The sequence below is a fragment of the Rhododendron vialii genome, chromosome 8a (assembly GCF_030253575.1).
Source record: "Rhododendron vialii isolate Sample 1 chromosome 8a, ASM3025357v1".
In the NCBI taxonomy this organism is placed as follows: Eukaryota; Viridiplantae; Streptophyta; class Magnoliopsida; order Ericales; family Ericaceae; genus Rhododendron; species Rhododendron vialii.
Window position 1 is genome coordinate 32,894,561 of NC_080564.1, and position 17,207 is coordinate 32,911,767.

General features: G+C 37.2%; 1 protein-coding gene across 2 annotated transcripts in view; it reads right to left on the reverse strand.

Annotated features, from left to right (window-relative positions):
- The window catches only part of LOC131335487 (coatomer subunit beta'-2), a 12,572-nt gene extending 6,982 nt beyond the window's left edge, over positions 1-5,590 (reverse strand). For both annotated transcript variants that reach the window (XM_058370865.1, XM_058370866.1), the window contains exons 1-11: positions 5,295-5,590; positions 5,106-5,126; positions 4,937-4,998; positions 4,486-4,540; positions 3,353-3,389; positions 2,918-3,243; positions 2,667-2,798; positions 2,427-2,575; positions 1,203-1,271; positions 658-808; positions 502-567 (exon numbers count right to left, since the gene is read on the reverse strand). In XM_058370865.1, coding sequence (XP_058226848.1) covers positions 502-567; positions 658-808; positions 1,203-1,271; positions 2,427-2,575; positions 2,667-2,798; positions 2,918-3,243; positions 3,353-3,389; positions 4,486-4,540; positions 4,937-4,998; positions 5,106-5,126; positions 5,295-5,297 — 1,071 coding nt within the window. In that variant the 5' untranslated portion in view covers positions 5,298-5,590. The remainder of the gene's footprint in view (positions 1-501; positions 568-657; positions 809-1,202; positions 1,272-2,426; positions 2,576-2,666; positions 2,799-2,917; positions 3,244-3,352; positions 3,390-4,485; positions 4,541-4,936; positions 4,999-5,105; positions 5,127-5,294) is intronic.
- Positions 5,591-17,207: the final 11,617 nt, after the last annotated feature.

Below are 17,207 nucleotides of genomic sequence, written 5' to 3' on the forward strand. Positions count from 1 at the left end.
GACATAAACATCAGAGTTAGTGAACACAAATGGCAACAGATCATGATGCCACTAATGTAGCTCACAATCGACACTCTTCGTTAATAATCACTTAGAAAACCTGATGTGAATTGAAGTTTATATACGTATAATCGTACAAATATTATATGACTTCTGGCAGGAGATTGCCATAATAGGTGGATTGTAACCAACTTTCTAAGGCACAAAGGTTGAATAATACTAGTGCAGGTTATGCCTGACCTTGACTATATTGGAGATTTAGTATGTCTGTGCTTGTAAGAATCTCAAGGGTATTTTCTCTCAAGTGACCACTTCTGTCAGAGTGACAAAGGCTATCATGCTTTTTACTTTTTGTGCAAGGTACAGCCCCTTTCGATAGCTATTATTAAAATTTGCTTTCCTCAGCAGCAGTGCTACTTCCAAAAGAAGGCCCACATGGTTGAGAAAATAACATCACACAACACATCAGATAATGTGAATATCCAAAGAAAATCAACTCACTTGTGGATAAAGATCACAGGTCCCCAACTCTTTCACTGCCAAAGGTAATCTTTCTCCATCAGTAACCTGAAAAGGAAACGGCACAATAGATTTCATTATCACCTGAGCGCACATTTTATGATACTAAGAAAAGATTAGCAAACAACAAAAACAAACCTCATAATCTACTCCAACACTCTTAATGTTAACAGTCTGAATTTCATTATGTTTGGCCCATATGATCTTTCCACTATTATCCATACTTGCCACAGGTTCTTCTCGACCAATTTTAACCATAATGGTACCTTCATCGTAACCAATTACAACCCTGTGCGGACCAAGCAACCACCATCGAAAATGTGTCAGATAGAGAAGTGTCAAAAAAAACTCAAGGATCAATGGGACAGAATTAGCAAGAGCAAGCAAATTTTCTGTCCTTAGTCTTCCCTGAGAAAGCAATACTATACTCCCCTAAGAAAGCAATACTGTATTCAAGCACAAAAACTCATTCAGCCATAACTTCCAACCTTTAAGAATTTGCCAATCTGACAATTTAGGAATGACTGCTGACCCTAGCGGTTTTTAATATTTGGTAAGTATCCCTTGAACACCACATGTAAAATTGCTAACTGAACAAACTCAAGAATCTACAAGTCATGTTAACATCTCTCTACAACTCTAACCGACAATAGACCTCATTCCCAGATCCAGTAAAAACTCACCGGCGAGAACCTTTCATGCATCCAATAGCCCAAACTCTTTCAAGACCATAATTCAGCGTGTTCTCGAGGCTGCAAAATGAGAACAGGACACAACATTTTAAAGAACCAACATAAACTCCAAAAACTCACCAACAATGAAAACATAAAACCGAAAACCACAGTGTGAACAAAAATGAATGGATTTAAGCACACACAAACACGCATGAAAAACGCACAAGCATCCATATCGCCTGAAGATCTTGTGTATTTGAATACACTTAATATTTGACTTCATAACTTCAACCCAATTGGATATCGTTTGAAACAAATTTCATCTTTACAATTGAGCTACAAAGGATCGCAACCTTTAAGGTCTGCTACCCAAATCACAAATGGAAATTACCATACAAAATTTGAAACCATGTAACCTAGCTAGATGTAGCAAGTGATGGTGGTGGCATAATAACAAGGTCCTTGAACTCACAAACTCAAGAATCTGGAAGTGCAACAAGAGTTTAGGCAGGTAAGAGGCAGTGAAGACCCTCAACACATGCATGCAGAGAGTCTTAACGAGGATGTCTAAATGAATGATAAAGAGACTCGGGATAGGGGCAACCGGAGAAGTAAGACAATAACGCATAACTTGTCCTCATCTGATTAAGCGATTGTAGTCTGTACAGACCCTAAAAAAGTCTTCACCATTTCATTCTGGACCGATTTATACCTTGGGCTTAGTCAATGTTCTTAAAGTCGCAAGGCGCTAGTTGTGTGGGCTGGTCACCGCCTAGCGCCTAGGCCGATTAACCCGCGATTAATCGGCGCCCAGAGATTAGTCCGTTGTTTCCCTTTTTCTTTAATTTTCAAAAATATTATCCTCCCCCCTCCCCAAGTTTTAAGTAAGGAGAACAACATAAGTAGAGCAAATCATTAAATAACATCCAAATAGAGGAAATAAAGCCTACATACACTAATTTCACAACAAACAGAGCCTACATACACATAATTTCAATTTATTTCCCAACAAACAAAGCTTGCATACCCCAATTCAAAGTCATTAACTAATGACTCGATAATAAGAAGTTTATACGGTTAGAATATTCCATGAGCAACGTTACTTCCTAAGAGGGGATACAAATTACAACAACTGCATAAATTATTCGCCTACTGTGCCAAGTATGATAAGAAAAAGAGGAAGAGTTGAGCAAGTCTACGTGTGTATTAAGACAATCCAACCCCGAAACTTACCGATATGTGGTAGCATGCCATATACGAATTGTGCCGTCCTCAGAACCCGTCATTATAATGGGAAGTTCAGGATGAAAACAAACAGCTGAAACATTGTGAGTGTGGCCTTCTAGTGTCTGGACACAACTTTTCGTTTGATAGTCCCATACCTGTTTCAAAGTAAAAAGTCACAAGCATATTCACACTGTACATGCACACGAACCTGCAAAGGAAGAGGACAAAGGAAAGTAGGAGGCAAACCTTTGCCGTATGATCATCAGAACCAGTTATCAGATATGGCTTATCACCACCTGTGAAGTAGTCAACACAATTTACACCTTTCAAATGAGCATCCAATGTAAAATTTGGGTCGGGGGAGCCGAGATTCCAAATCTGGAAAGAAGGTAAAATGGGAAACATAAAAAATAGCCAATTAAGTCACCTTTAACATATATTCAATTATACAATAAATATTTAGTTAAAAGATCAGAAATAGACAATTAAGTTCATACCTTTATTGTGCGATCAAGAGATGCACTAGCGAATGTGTTGGTGTCTTTTGGATTAAACGTCACTTGCATAACATAATGGGAATGTCCCTCAAAAATTTGAGTACACACCCAGCCCTTATCCCAATCCCAAAGCTTTATAAGCATGTCATCAGATGACGACAGGACATACGGAAGAGTAGGATGAACAGCCACACACCTAATATAATCCGTGTGTGCCTCAAATACTTTGACCTTATCCATTGTATTGTAGTTGTAAACACGAATAAACATGTCATCAGCACCAGCAACAACCCACTGCTTCCGTGCAATGAACTTTGCAGATCTAACTGCAAACCCATAGGTAGATATTAGAGCACAGCAAAGCTCTCGCGAAGACGAGAATGCAAGAGAAATATACAGCTGCCGGGAAAAAATTGTGAAATTGTGATCACATACCTGGTAACTCAGTCACTTCAAACGACTTCACCATAGTCTATGATTTCACAAGAGAAATTTTAGTTAGCACTAAACACTAACTGATCAGTTTATCATATATTTCTGTATCTGGGGGGGAGGGGATTCTTGTATTTTATTCCAAGAAACATTGTTACAAGGTCACATTGCTATTACGCCAATAATACTAAGATCAGGTAGAAGAAACAGCAGGTGAATCAGAATAGGCTCAAGTAACAAGAATATTCTCATCAAGGAAAGAATGTAAGTGATTTATAACTAATTGTGCCGTATACTATTCGACTTCTGTTACTGTAACTACGCTGCAATGCAATTTGGTCCATGTGTCCGTTCTGGATTCTCTTAAAAACCTTTATCAGCACAAGCTTAATACCACAAAAGTGATATGAATACCTGAGACAAATGCCCAGTCTCCTAGACAATACAAAAATGTTACAGAAAGCTAGCCGGTGCAAATTTTCTTTAGAAGAATATTTAAGTTTACACGCGGTCATTTATTTCAACCAAGAGGGTTATCAATTCTTTGACTATTGTCCATGCTTGAAGGGAAAATAGTAGTTCTGTCCTTAGAGGACATCAAATAGCTGACAGGCACAGTGTACTTTCACTCTGGCCTTCAACCCGTATGTGCAACACCCCCAGAACTTCTTCTCTTCATAAGGAATAGCATATAATCTATAGCTCAAATAATTACACCACCCATTCATTTCACTTTTCCCTGTCACCCTTGTCTCTCAGCAGTGTATAAAATCCATCTTGTACATTGTATGGGACCCTCAACCATAGTTTTACTTTGGAATAGGGAAGGGCTAATAACACGTTATATAAATGGTACATGGTCTTCAACAAGTACGTCCGTTAACGCATATAAACAATATGAATGACCTCAATTACATCTATCGCCATTGGCCACACAATTCAAATAATTAAGTAAAGTAGAAAGAATAAAATGTCCACTCACACATCTCCAAACCAGACTCAGATAAAAACATCCCGCAAAAAAGGGCGAGTTTACGTCAAGCAACATGGTATTGCAAGGCATAAGAGGCTTATTATAATAATTCAGTTAAAGAGCAACTAATTCCTCACTAACATATCAATTATCATAGTAGTACCTGAGACTGGTAGTTCCAGATGCCTACGGTCCCAGAATATAAACTTGCCAGAATCCTGCACAGGAACATATCATACCATAAGTAGAACAACAATTGGAAAGAAAAACCAACCAAACAAACAAACTTACTTCCACATGTTTAAATGGGCAAATAGCCCCCCTCTGGTCCAGTCTTATCTTTAGTCCAAGACGACTTATCTTTAGTCCAAGACGACAAACGTGGGACTAACTAATCCTCGGAAACATGTGGGGCCACATATTCCCTTGTAGCATGGATGCTAGATTACAATCCCGGCATCAAACATGCCCTAAGATTTTGCTTCCTCAGATTGAAGAAACAAAGTCAATGCTACTTACTGATACGAAAAATATTAGTTTGGAATGCATTGGAAAAGGTACATTTCGATCGACATACCGTACGAGACAAATTACGCGAATAAAGCAATAATTACCATGGCTCTGAGGGATGAAGGTCAACAGACTTGACTCTCTCTGACCTCTGAGCAAGTTTTCTCTGATGAAACACAGATTGTCGGCATAAAATATCAGAACTTGAAGGGGGTAAAAAAGATCTAATCCGAAAAAGACTTCAAAATCGAACATCGAAACGGAAAGCAGTACCTTTATTTTCAGGCTTAGAGGCTGCCGGTTGCCAATCCCCAAATCAAAACAAACACACGAGAATCAGTCACTATAACGTGTTCTAAACGCTAGATCTCAAATAAATTCAAATCTCCTAGTCACGATAGATCTCGAACGTAGTGCAATGTGAGGTGAGGTGAATGGATTTGACAGGGGAGAGAAACTCACCATTTTAGCGGATGAGAGAGAGACAGCCTGCGATCGGAGTGATGAAACCCTAGAGATTCAGGCGAAATCGTGATTCGACGGACTGCTGAGGTGAGTGAGGGTTTTCGTTTGGATTTTCTGGCCAATTGAATCCCGCGAGATCCCGAGAGAGTACTTCAATTCGAGTGCTTGTAACTGCGGGAGTAGTACCTACCTCTGTGAAGAAAAAGGGTTCCAAGGGTGAAGAAATTGCAGCTTAGTCAACAAGGATCCATTTTGTCGGGTAATTTTCTAAGGCATATCATCCACGCCCATACTATGGGGTTCACAAAGATTACGAATTTTCGAACGCATGATGTAAGAGTTGTGGAGTACTAGATTAAAATAGAGGATTCCAATCTAAAATTAATTGTGTGGCGTAAATAAATATAATGTGAAATAAAGTTTAACACTAATAAGTATTAATAAGTATAATGTGAAATAAAGTTTAACACTTTCCCTCTTGTGCAGTCCCGATGCACATGAAGATTTGACTCTGGCGACAGAGATTTGATCACGTGAGGTGAGACCATCAAAGAGTGCGGCATTATAGTCATCCAAAAGTGTTTTCAACGGCTCCTCCAAGAAATAGTTTATTTTTAATTTGAACTGTTAGTTGATGAGATCGACGGTTGTAGGTTGCCCTACACTATAGCACCCCGAATCCTCTAATATCATAGTAGATTTTTTGGAGAGTTTCAATCTAAACTAATTGACAATATGTGGAGTAGCCTCTGAAATAGTATATTATTAAAGCTTGGGTGGTTTATATGCGTGATATGGGATAAAGTCTAACAGTTTAGAACTCATCCTTGTTGCCCTTATTTGATAACTTAAATTCAGCACTTAAAACTGAATCAATTAAGTAAGTAATAAGTGATTCAGTAGGTTTGATAACTACATTTTACATTGCTTAACAGATTAAGTACCACTTAAAATATAGGCTAAAAAGTTAAAAAAAATTAAGTAGCTTTGAGCTACTTAATTCTGGCTTAATTTTTTTATACTTACATTCAACCACAGCCGCCACCACCACCACCACCACAACTCCACCACCACATCACCACCACTAGCTCCACCACTCCACCACCATCACCACCACTCCACTACCACCGCCACTCCACCACCATTACCATCACTACACCACCGCCACCACTCCCACATACCACTCTACCATCACCACTTCACCACCACCACCTCCACAACCACCACCGCCATTACTATAAGTATATTATGAGTGTTAGTAAATTAAAAGAGAATTTGAACAAAATTAATTCATCATTTTTTCAATTCAGTACTTAATGTATTTATCAAACAGTTTTTCAACTTAAAAATTTTAGCATTCATCTTTCAGTACTTAATTTTTCAGTTTCAGTTTTCAGTTTTATCAAACAATTCCTTAGTCTTGAGCTACTTTGGGTTGTAATTTTGTAATTTTTTTTGAGAATAGGAGACTTAATTTTTTACGTGAGTGTTTGGCTACAGAGGGGGAGTAAAACCAACGAATACGATTACACTGACCTTGTTTTTAAATAGGGTTAATTTCACTTTCATCCTTCTAACCTTTTCAAATTTGGTTTAGTTAATCCCTCAACTATATGGATTGAACTTATTTCGCCTCTGAGCTATATGATTTGAACTGAGTTCAGCAGACGACATGTGTCTGGACTATGACATAATACCCACGAGATTTTAGCTCATTGAACTTAGAAGCCGGAGAAGACGATAGATAAATGTTAAAATTTTACTGGGATGAATACATTTACACTCATGCAAGAGGTTCACCAAATGCTAGAGGTTCTTGAACTTTTAATTAAATGCCAAAACAGTAAATGTTCTTCAAATTTGATGTCTAAAAGTCTCGTTCATATTCTTAAAATTTGGTGTCCAACCGAAAACTGTGAGACCCGTACTTCAGATTTCTTTCAGTTAACCATTATTGATGGTGATTAATATAAATGGAAGGTTTGTGGGGTTTGAGCAAATAATAGGATTGATTTTGTAAAACTTTCCAATGTGCAGTGAATGGTAAAGAGTAAACTGTGAAAATAGACAAATTTAATATTAAAAGAAAATAAAACTGAATGGAAGGCGTGGCATCTCTTGGGTTGTATGCACGTGACATTTGTGTGAGGTGTAAGTATGCATGCAATGTGGAGGACATGCAGAAATGAGAAATATATGAATTTGATTATATATATATATATATATATGACGGGAAAAAATGGGGAAGGGCGGAGAATTCCCTTACGCAAATATAAAGGTGGCTAGAGTGAGAGGTCCTCTGGGGAGGGGAAACAAGTTTAAGTCTGAAAAGGGTTCAGGGATTAGAAGAGAAAGGAAAGTTAAGGTGAGTAAGGTAAGTTGGAGAGAGAAGGATATGCCGAAGGCATATCGAGTAATTATGTAATTATTTAAGAAGTGGGAATTGGCCTTTCAATAATTGTTTATTGCTTAGCGAACGGGTGGCGTAGAATATTTGATTTTGTTATATTTAAATCGTGGTGCTTGAGGGTTCGGGTTGTTACAAAAACATTCCTCACTTATTTTGGTTTAGTTAAATGCCAAAATGGTAAATGTAATCCCAGTGCTTTTAATAATAGGGTTATAATTTCACTTTCATCCTTCTAATTAACCTCTTCCAATTTGGTTTAGTTAATCCCTCAACTATAAATTTGGGGGAAAATGAATTTGGATGTCACTGGGATTACATTTTTTCTTAATAAGTGAGGAATCATCTAAAACTTGAAGGGATAAATAAATAGGAGTAAATTTCAAGTCCTGCCAAGAATTGGACTCAAGAGTTCGGGCGTTTTTAACGTGTGTGTGTCAATTGCGTCTTGTTGGGCCACAAGCACGGATTGATACTATTTGGAACCAAATTTCCATTGGGCCAAGAATTTGGACTCAAATAGTTGAATCTTGTAGTAATCCTTGGCCTTTGGGTCTCCTAACGTTTCCCTTTGCCGCAGTCATCACCCTAGCAAGGGACTGGGTTCCTGTCCTGTCCGGTTCGGTTCCATCCAGTCCTGTGCAGTTTTTTTTTTTTTTTTGTGGGGTCCATTCCAGCCTCACGACAATTATCGGATCCGTCAGTCTTGTAGAGCACGTTGAGTTTTTCAAGCAAAAAAATTTGAAGTTCATTGGGCACGGATCATTGACTTAACGAAACACATTTATCTTGAAACAAATGGTTCTGATTCGGTGTGCTCAATACATTTGTTCCAAGATAAACTTGTTCCAAAAAGTTATCGATCTGTATCCAATGAAATTGGATTTTTTTTCGTTCTTGAAAGACTTGACAAGCTCTTAAGATGAATGGTTTCGATTATTATTATAATCCCAGGATGAGCCCACAAAAACAAAAAACTGGATGGGACTGGACGGAACCCAATTGGACAGGAACCAATTCCCCAAGCAAGGACCTTGGGACGTGAAGGAGAAGCAAAGAAATGTAACTTATTTTTAACTCGACAAGCTAGTTTAGTTCATGTAAGTTGTAGTTAGTGAGATTTGAATCTCGTTCAAATGTATGAGAGTATATAATGTATACCACTCCACTTCACTAAATGAATATACTCAGGTTTTGTTAAGTTACGGAGTACTTAAGTACAGCTTCGATTATGAACTTGCTAATTTGGCATTGTTCTCCCAAGGCCTTTTATGAGCTTTAGGGATTTTTAATTTGGCGTTTTGTTTTTATTCAAATTTTGTTCGCATTTTTTTAGTTTTGGATCAAATTTTTGTGGATTATTGATTCCTCTATGTGTGGTACTGTGACAACGAAAGTTATTTTCCAAAACAATGGCAGATTGCTGGATTAGAAAATATGTTAATCAAGTAAGCTCTCTCTCTCTCCCCTCCTCCTCCTCCTTTTTCTCGTTTTGGATCTAATACGATTTGAGAGAAGAAGCAAATAGAATACACGGTTTTAGGAAATGTCGGACCATCGGGGAGTGAAATGCAAAAATGAATTACGGTCGAAATTAGAGGAAAACAATTTCACCCCGTTGGTGCAAAATGTTTTACCTTGAAAATATTTTCCTCCTTTTCTCAGCCAAACAACGGAAACAGAGACGAAGCCTTAGGAAAAGGAAAGAAAAGTAGGGAAAACTAATTCATTGTTTGGTTTAGAAAGAAAAGAGGCGAGAAAATACCAAAATTTTCATTGCAAATCTTTACACACCCAAAGTGAAAGTTAATTATGTCCTTCGACAGTGACCTCAAAACTATTCTACCCCTAAAAGTCCCTTACTTCAAGCCAATCCTTTGAATCTTCTTTCTATGTGTGGTACTCCTATCCTCAAATTCCCGAGTTACAACACACAATCAATCTTTATCCGTTCATTGTTATAATAAATGGTCAGGAATACGCTCAAACTTTTTTCCGAAAAAATTTGACTTTTCTCTGAAAAAATATTTTTAAAATCTAGACCGTCCAAACACATTTGAACGGCCAGAATTAGGTGCACAACCGACACAACGATTGTGCGCGTAGCATTATTATTATTATTTTTTTTTATCACTTATCACTTAGATAATGCGCCATGAGAGTCACCTCAAAGTCTCAAACTATAATATATGTTATCACTTCTCAACAACTAGTAGGCCATAGCTTTACTATATATGTTACTCCCTTAATGGAGCTCACACGCTAACCTTGTCTCTTCAACAACTAGTAGAAACTCATCAAAATAAACGTGATTATGGTTACGTGTAGATCGACGAGTCAAGTAGTACTAAGTTGTCGAAGTTTTAAAAACAACTCGATCGAACTGCATTCAAGCTAGATTGGACGTAAGTACAGACGCACGTGCGTAAACAAGCTCATGAGTAGTGTGTTGGAGTTCAAGTAGCTAGCTAGCTCGAAAATTCGCATTTTAGAAACCTTTACTTATCACCCGTTTTGACCCGTCTTCGAAAACTAGGTTGGTTTTCTAATAACATCGATCAAAGACTTATCAACTGGTTGAGCTTTCAAAATACGTTCGAGCAAAGTTTCACGACAGAACAACCTCAATTTCTAATCGAGCTTTCAAAATATGTTCGAGCAAAGTTTCACGTCATAACAACCTCAATTGCAATTCTTTGGAATGAAATATGTATGCGTACCGCTGTGGATCTCTTGGCTTGCTTAGACTAAAGAACTGCAAAATCCCATATCACTATTACGTACGAAATTCAATCTACATTCTATACTCATCTATCGCAAAAGATCATAAATATATTCCATTGGACTTGTGTAGCAACCTATCACACCCAAGGGTTACCTCAATTAGTACCTAGGTTTTCAGTGTCTTCACCACCTTAAAATTGTTAGTGGCTATCCTCTCTTTTTTTTTTCCTAAACGGTTAGGGCGTTTCAGCCAGCTTACTCACACTTCAACTAATTCCCTCCTCGATCTGTCAAAGGCATGTCATCCGCACAGGAACTAGAAAATTCACAAGAAAATTACTTCCTTTCGACTTGACCTCAAGAATCGAACCTTGATCAATCGTGCCGGAAACAAACCCGCCCACCAACCAACCAACCAAACCGACCCCAGAGCATGTTGTTAGCTACTACCTACGAAAGTGCAAACACACAATCAAAAGAATTCCCCATTTCCTCTGAGGTAGGTTGGTACGTAGGAGTATCATTTTGAAGGCTTAAAATACTCAAAAAGGATCACCAAATGGAAGTCAATAAAGACTACTGCATTGGGCCCTGCATGCAGTATCCTGCGCACTAAATAAGCTAAGTGGGATATGGGTATATCCTCCGAATAATTTTCCTCCAATGACAGCCCCTCTCTATGTGATTTCCAAATCTCTTTTTGATCGAGTGGACTGGAGTCAAGCAATACTCCTACTTTTCAAAACCCCCACGGCATTTAGAAGACGAGACCCTTTTCTTGACTTCAACTGGGTGACGAAGTAATATTTCCATAATCTCCTAAAGTAAAGTAGCTTTTTTCTTAATTTGTCGGCCTAATGTAATACTACCTTCGTCCCAAAAAAAAAATTGTCTGATCAGCAAAATCAGAACTAAAAAATAAACGTAGTTTCGTCGAAAACAATTCTACTTTTTTTGCCGCTAGTTGTCGGATATTAATGAGTTCTTTTAGCTTATCACAAAAGAGGTTTGGCAAATATGCATTTTTTTTAAGTTTTAATTTTGGAGATCGGACAATTTTTTTCGAACGGAGAGGATAGCTTTCGACTATTCTATATGGATATATATCAGTTCACGGGATGTTAAACGTTGATCATGATTTGAATGCACTATATGGAACCATGATCAAGAAGTCATTAATATCCCGGTTATTAAAGAATAGCCTAGGCCTGGTTCTAGTAAGTTTTTTTTTTGGGGGCTTTTTTTTTAATTGAGAGTTTTGTTCTTATTAAAAAAAAAAATTGGTGTTCGTTAGTTTTATGCCAAACTTTTGTAAATTATTGATTCGCATCGACGAGAGGAATCGGAAAAATTTTAAAAAATTTACTTTTACCCAAATATTTTTAGAAATATCTAAAATAAAGCCCCAAAAACCAACTTTTGGGGCATTATCTTGGATATTTCTAAAAGTATTTTGGTAAAAGTAAAAATATTTGGGTTTTCCAATTCCTCTGGTTGAGACGAATCAATAGTTCATAAAAGTTTGACGTAAAATTACCAAACAAGTTTTTTTTTTTTTTTTGAATAAAGACAAAACGCCCGAAAAACCTAAAAAACTTAACAAGGTTAGCTGTGGTTAATCCTTCATTTGCATGCTTCGTGCTCCCTGTGGACATGAAACTCTAGCTGTAACTCAATGATGAAGCACTGTATTCTGAATGCATATCTAATTGCACAAGGCTTGTCTGCCATCCACATTTGGACCGCAGACGTGCGGTTGGAGTGTTCGCAATTATCGGATGGTGTTTTTAACAGTCGAGATTAAAAAAACACTTAAACTCTTCTCCGGAATTTTTTTTTAAAATCTGGACCGTTGAATGGAAAGATGAACGGTTGTGATACAACTGCATAGACTCTCTATAGTTGGACCGCAGAGACACCGGGTCCTATCTAATTACTAGGTTGGAATGATAGTGGAATATGCTAGTCCAGACTCCAGTTGAAATCGAACAGTTCTCGACAGTTGAGTGCTCCTTTATACATACACCCTTAAAAGTGGGAACTGGAATATCTTCTTAGTTTCTCCTTTCTGTCATACCACCTTCCATGTTCGGCGTCGCAGCCTCACATATTTTGGGTCACTGAACTGTGCCAAACGAGTACAGGGAACGTGATGAGAGTTGACCCAATCCAAGTTATGTCGATTCGTTCGTTCGTATGTAGAAAAAGAAAACGAGGATGGTTTTTTTTTTTTTGATAACCTGATTCCGAGTCAGCTTGCGCGTTTAGAAACCTGAAATTGATGATCGAGCGAACAACCAGAATACAAGACGCTTATACAACTTCTAGCTAGAAGAAAACGTCCGCTTATGCACTCGTGTGTGATTTTCAATCGCCTACGTACGGAGGTACTAGGATCAATTTTGAGGTGGAGAGTTGACGACTTTACTAGATCGACCATGGTAAAAACTAGCAATATTGTTCCCATTTTGCAACACTTAGACCCAAGTCAAAAGTCTATATGGGTGTTATTGGGTATACAAGACCCACGTCAAGAGTCTATATGGGTGTTATTGGGTATATAAGAAACCATGTAAAATACTACTAGTAACTTGAATTTAACTATTTGGGTCATGTGGTTAGACTCCAACAAGTAACTGATCCAGTAGACATGAGTGGTTACAAACAGAGCAACCCATTCACACAATCGTGGGGGCTCGGGCCAGGGAAAAGAGTACCCCTAGTCCAGTAACTTGTTAACACAGAACACATACGTACCTCTAATTCGTGGCTTCAACAAATGCCACTAACCAAGGTAATCATATACTACTGCACTAAAACTTTCCCTGCCTATCAGTCTATCTCGTAGCCAGGGCAACTCTAGACATTAGACAAATTGGGAATAAGGTACCATTCCATATATTCTCATTCAGAACGAAGAATCAACTAGCTAGGTGTCCGAACGGCCGTCACCCGCATAGTATAATTAAACATGTACGGTTTTACATCGTGTGATCTGTTCCCCAATTGATAAGAGAGTCGCTACGTTAGTTTAATCCAAATCCATCCTTTTGAGCCAAAAAAAAAAATTATCACATCGAAGCTATATTTCCCTGAAATGGCACACCATGTGTGCTTGCTACTATATCTTCTCTACAAATCAAAACACCACCATTTCTTTTTTCTCTAAATTTCCATGTTTTCCGTAAAGGAATAACCCTTTTCACGGTCGCATATCCGAGACTGAGAGAGAGGAGACTAAATAAATCTGCTCCATCCATTGTGGGTGGGTACTTATTTATCATGGAAATTGCTTGAGGATCTTTTTGCCAACTTTATCAGTCCTAAACGTATGGTAGCAATCACAAAACATCTACTTCTCGCCGCGTATAGGAGACTAGATGTCATTCTTCCCTTTATTTTGTTGGTTCATTAGTTTTACTTAGAATCGAAGAATCGAGAACCTAAAGCACTAAAGGGTTGTAGCGCCCCAAAGAACTTGATCATTCATGCAAAATATCAAAGTTAAGCCGGTACTAGCTAGGAATATTATCAAATATACTAATATGTACTGACTCAAACAAATGGATTAGCTTGATTTTTCGAATTGAAAATAAACTAGAGTCTGAATGCATGCATGACAACTAATATTCGATTAAGTTGATTTTATTTTTTTTGGTAAGCGTGATATGTTTACTGGATCCTATGATATGAACTTTTGAGAATGATGGTGGACTCGATGTATGGTCATCTCTCTCTGTTCTTTTTCAAATATATGTTTTAAGTGTTCAAATTAATTTATACTCACCTCGATTAATGTATGTGAGAACAATCTCACAGAGTCTATTATTAATCCCTCCTGTCACTTTGCAAGGAGAATCTTTCCATTGAGTTCAACAGTTGAAAACTTTTGACTGCCACTTATTCTCCACTTGAGGATCAAAAGATAGGTCTAATCACCAAACACTTCAGCTTTATGGATGGAAATACTTACTATAATACAATAAATATCATGCCAAACTTGTGCAGCAATAAAGGATGAAAAATGGGTATTTTATTGAGTTTATGGTCAGCAAAGAGAGCACATTCGCCGACCAAAAACCAGTAGTGTTTTTGAAAAAAGAAAATACAAACGTCAGCCTGATAGGCAATGAATAATGTGCAAAAAAAAAAAAGCACATTGGCATCTTTAAAAAGTATATAGATATTCGGGAAAACGTATTATATCTATGAAAAATACATTGAAATTCTTAACATTTTCGGCGTTAAAGTGTGAATTATTCACTGCATAGTGGGATGAAGTTAACAGAATCTAAAAATTATTAAAAAGAAACACCAACCTTTTTCTCTTTCATTCATGAAGAGCTGCATTCTGTGGAATGATTTGGGGTATTGACATGATTTTAGTGGCCAATAATGCAACTTTTTTTCCTTTTTTAAAAAGAGATCGAAAAGATGCAGGATGATCTGTTAGGAGTGAAATTATATATCCAATAGTTCGGGAGCGCCGCCACATAGTACTCCAGATCACTTCACAACCACTTCACAATCACACATTTTTGGAGGAACCACGACAAAATATATGAACCCTACATATAAATGTGTGGTTCTTAAGTGGTCCGGAGTATCACGTGACGGTACTCCCAGACTACTGAATAATAACTTCTGTTTGGAACTTTGGTTGGCGTAAATTGCTCGATTGACCTTGTCCATGGTGCGATATATATGTATATATATTTTGCTTAATTTACACTTTTCCACCCTAAGGTGTTTTTTATTTCTCTGTTAACCCGCAAAAATATATTTATTTGCTCACAGTTTGGTCCCTATAGTATGACATTGTTCTAAACTTGGCCCGATTCCTGTCCATCCAACCATTTTCTTGGATGAAATCTGCCATGCATGGAACACCGTGGCAACTTGGAGCTACGAGGAAGCACGTGGTTTTTTTATAACCCAATCCACACTGAAAAAGCGAGACATTTGACAATGTTTGCTTAGAGTTAATGACAATAGGAATCAAGTGCGAGACCAACATGTCTGTTGAATCTAAAAAGATCATACTCCTGATTCTACGACATAGATGGCAATGAACTTTGAGTCACGGAAACAATTTGGCGTGGTGATGGCCTACACTCTGATATACTACTATTTGATTGTTTAACCAATACAATAGTAGTCAAATCCTCAAAAGGATCCGTAAGTATTTGTTTCACATAATCCTCAACCACTAGTAATTTGGTGGACACAATTGATTTTACCGAATAGAGTGTTTAGTCAGAGTAAGTTAGACTACAACATATTTGAATTGATTACTACGGAGTAAAATATAAGCACAATTACAGTCAAAACAACAATATATTGTAGATGCGTTTTTTTTTCTTTTTGTCACAGAATAAAAGTTAATTGATTCTTATTTCAATTAACATTCAATTCTTGCTTACAATAATTTATGGTCACTTAACCTTTGTGTTCTTCGTGATGCCAATTGTTATAGAGTTTAACTTCTACACGGCCCTGCCGTGTACTGGGATTACACGACCAGCCATTCAAAAATTTACACGTTGCTATTACAACAAAGAAATGCTAATAAGGCATCGTCCCAGCCAAATCTAAGCCGTGTTTTGAGGCCACCACATGGGGAAATTTTGATTAATTTTTTCTTAGTAACCACATGTCCGAGTTAGTTTGAGCACACTTCGACTAATTTCGTAACCTAGAAGTTAACAATCGGACGAACTTCTAATGGCCCCAAAGTTTGAAATGTTTTGCTTTTGTAGAAATGGAACTTGTGACCTCACAAGTCACAAGATTTTGTGATTAAATACCCCATTACCAATACTCCTGGGGAAGTCGAAACAATTGCGATAGTACTTGAGGCAGTAAACAAGCCGAATCGAGCCGAGCTTAAAAATGTTCAAGTTCATTTGATAAGTACTTTAATGAACTCGAGCTCGAAAAAAAAAATGACGATCCAAGCTTCCCTATGTTTCACTCAAACTCAAATTTGTTTATGAGTCTAACAAATCAAAATATTAGATATTTACACTCTCGTATAGGTTTAAAACTGCAAATAAATTTTATTTTCTACATAATAGTTTATATAAATTATAAAACATGCAAAAATTTTAAGTTTATAGTATTTTTGAAAGTTTACACATGTACATGATATAAAAATTTCATTATGTACATTTAAAATTGATGCCCAGATTTGGCTCGTTTGGTACCCAAATTGAACTCAAACAAGTATTTATCGAGTTAAGTTTCGAACAATTTACAAACAACTCGGTCCGCTTGTAGCCCTAAATTAGTACTCGTGAAAAGCCTGCTTTAAGGTTTTTTCAATTTTCAAGGGATTTATCAAAGTGGATATGAAAAAACAATAAGTGCTCCCTACAGATGCCAAACATTTCAAACCTTGGGGCTACTGGAGATTTGCCCGGTCTTTAAGTTCAAAGTTTCAAAATTAGTTAAGATGCACTCAAGCAGCTGATGGACATCCAATTATAAAATATTCCTCGCGTGCTGGCTTCAAACCACCGTTTAGATTTGGCTGCATCACTTCTTTGATGCAATCATTACATATTAGCTAATGTGTAAGGTTTTGAATGCCTGGCCGTGTAGAAGTTAAACTCATTGTTATAAGAAAAAGTTGTGGTTTACCTTACAAGTCAATATTAAAAATAAAATTTAATTACTTATAACCTTTATTGGCACATTGTATTATGATCATTAGTGGTGCCTGTTTTGAGAACTTTAATTTTCGCCAAGTACTTATAAGCTAATATTGCATGTTATGA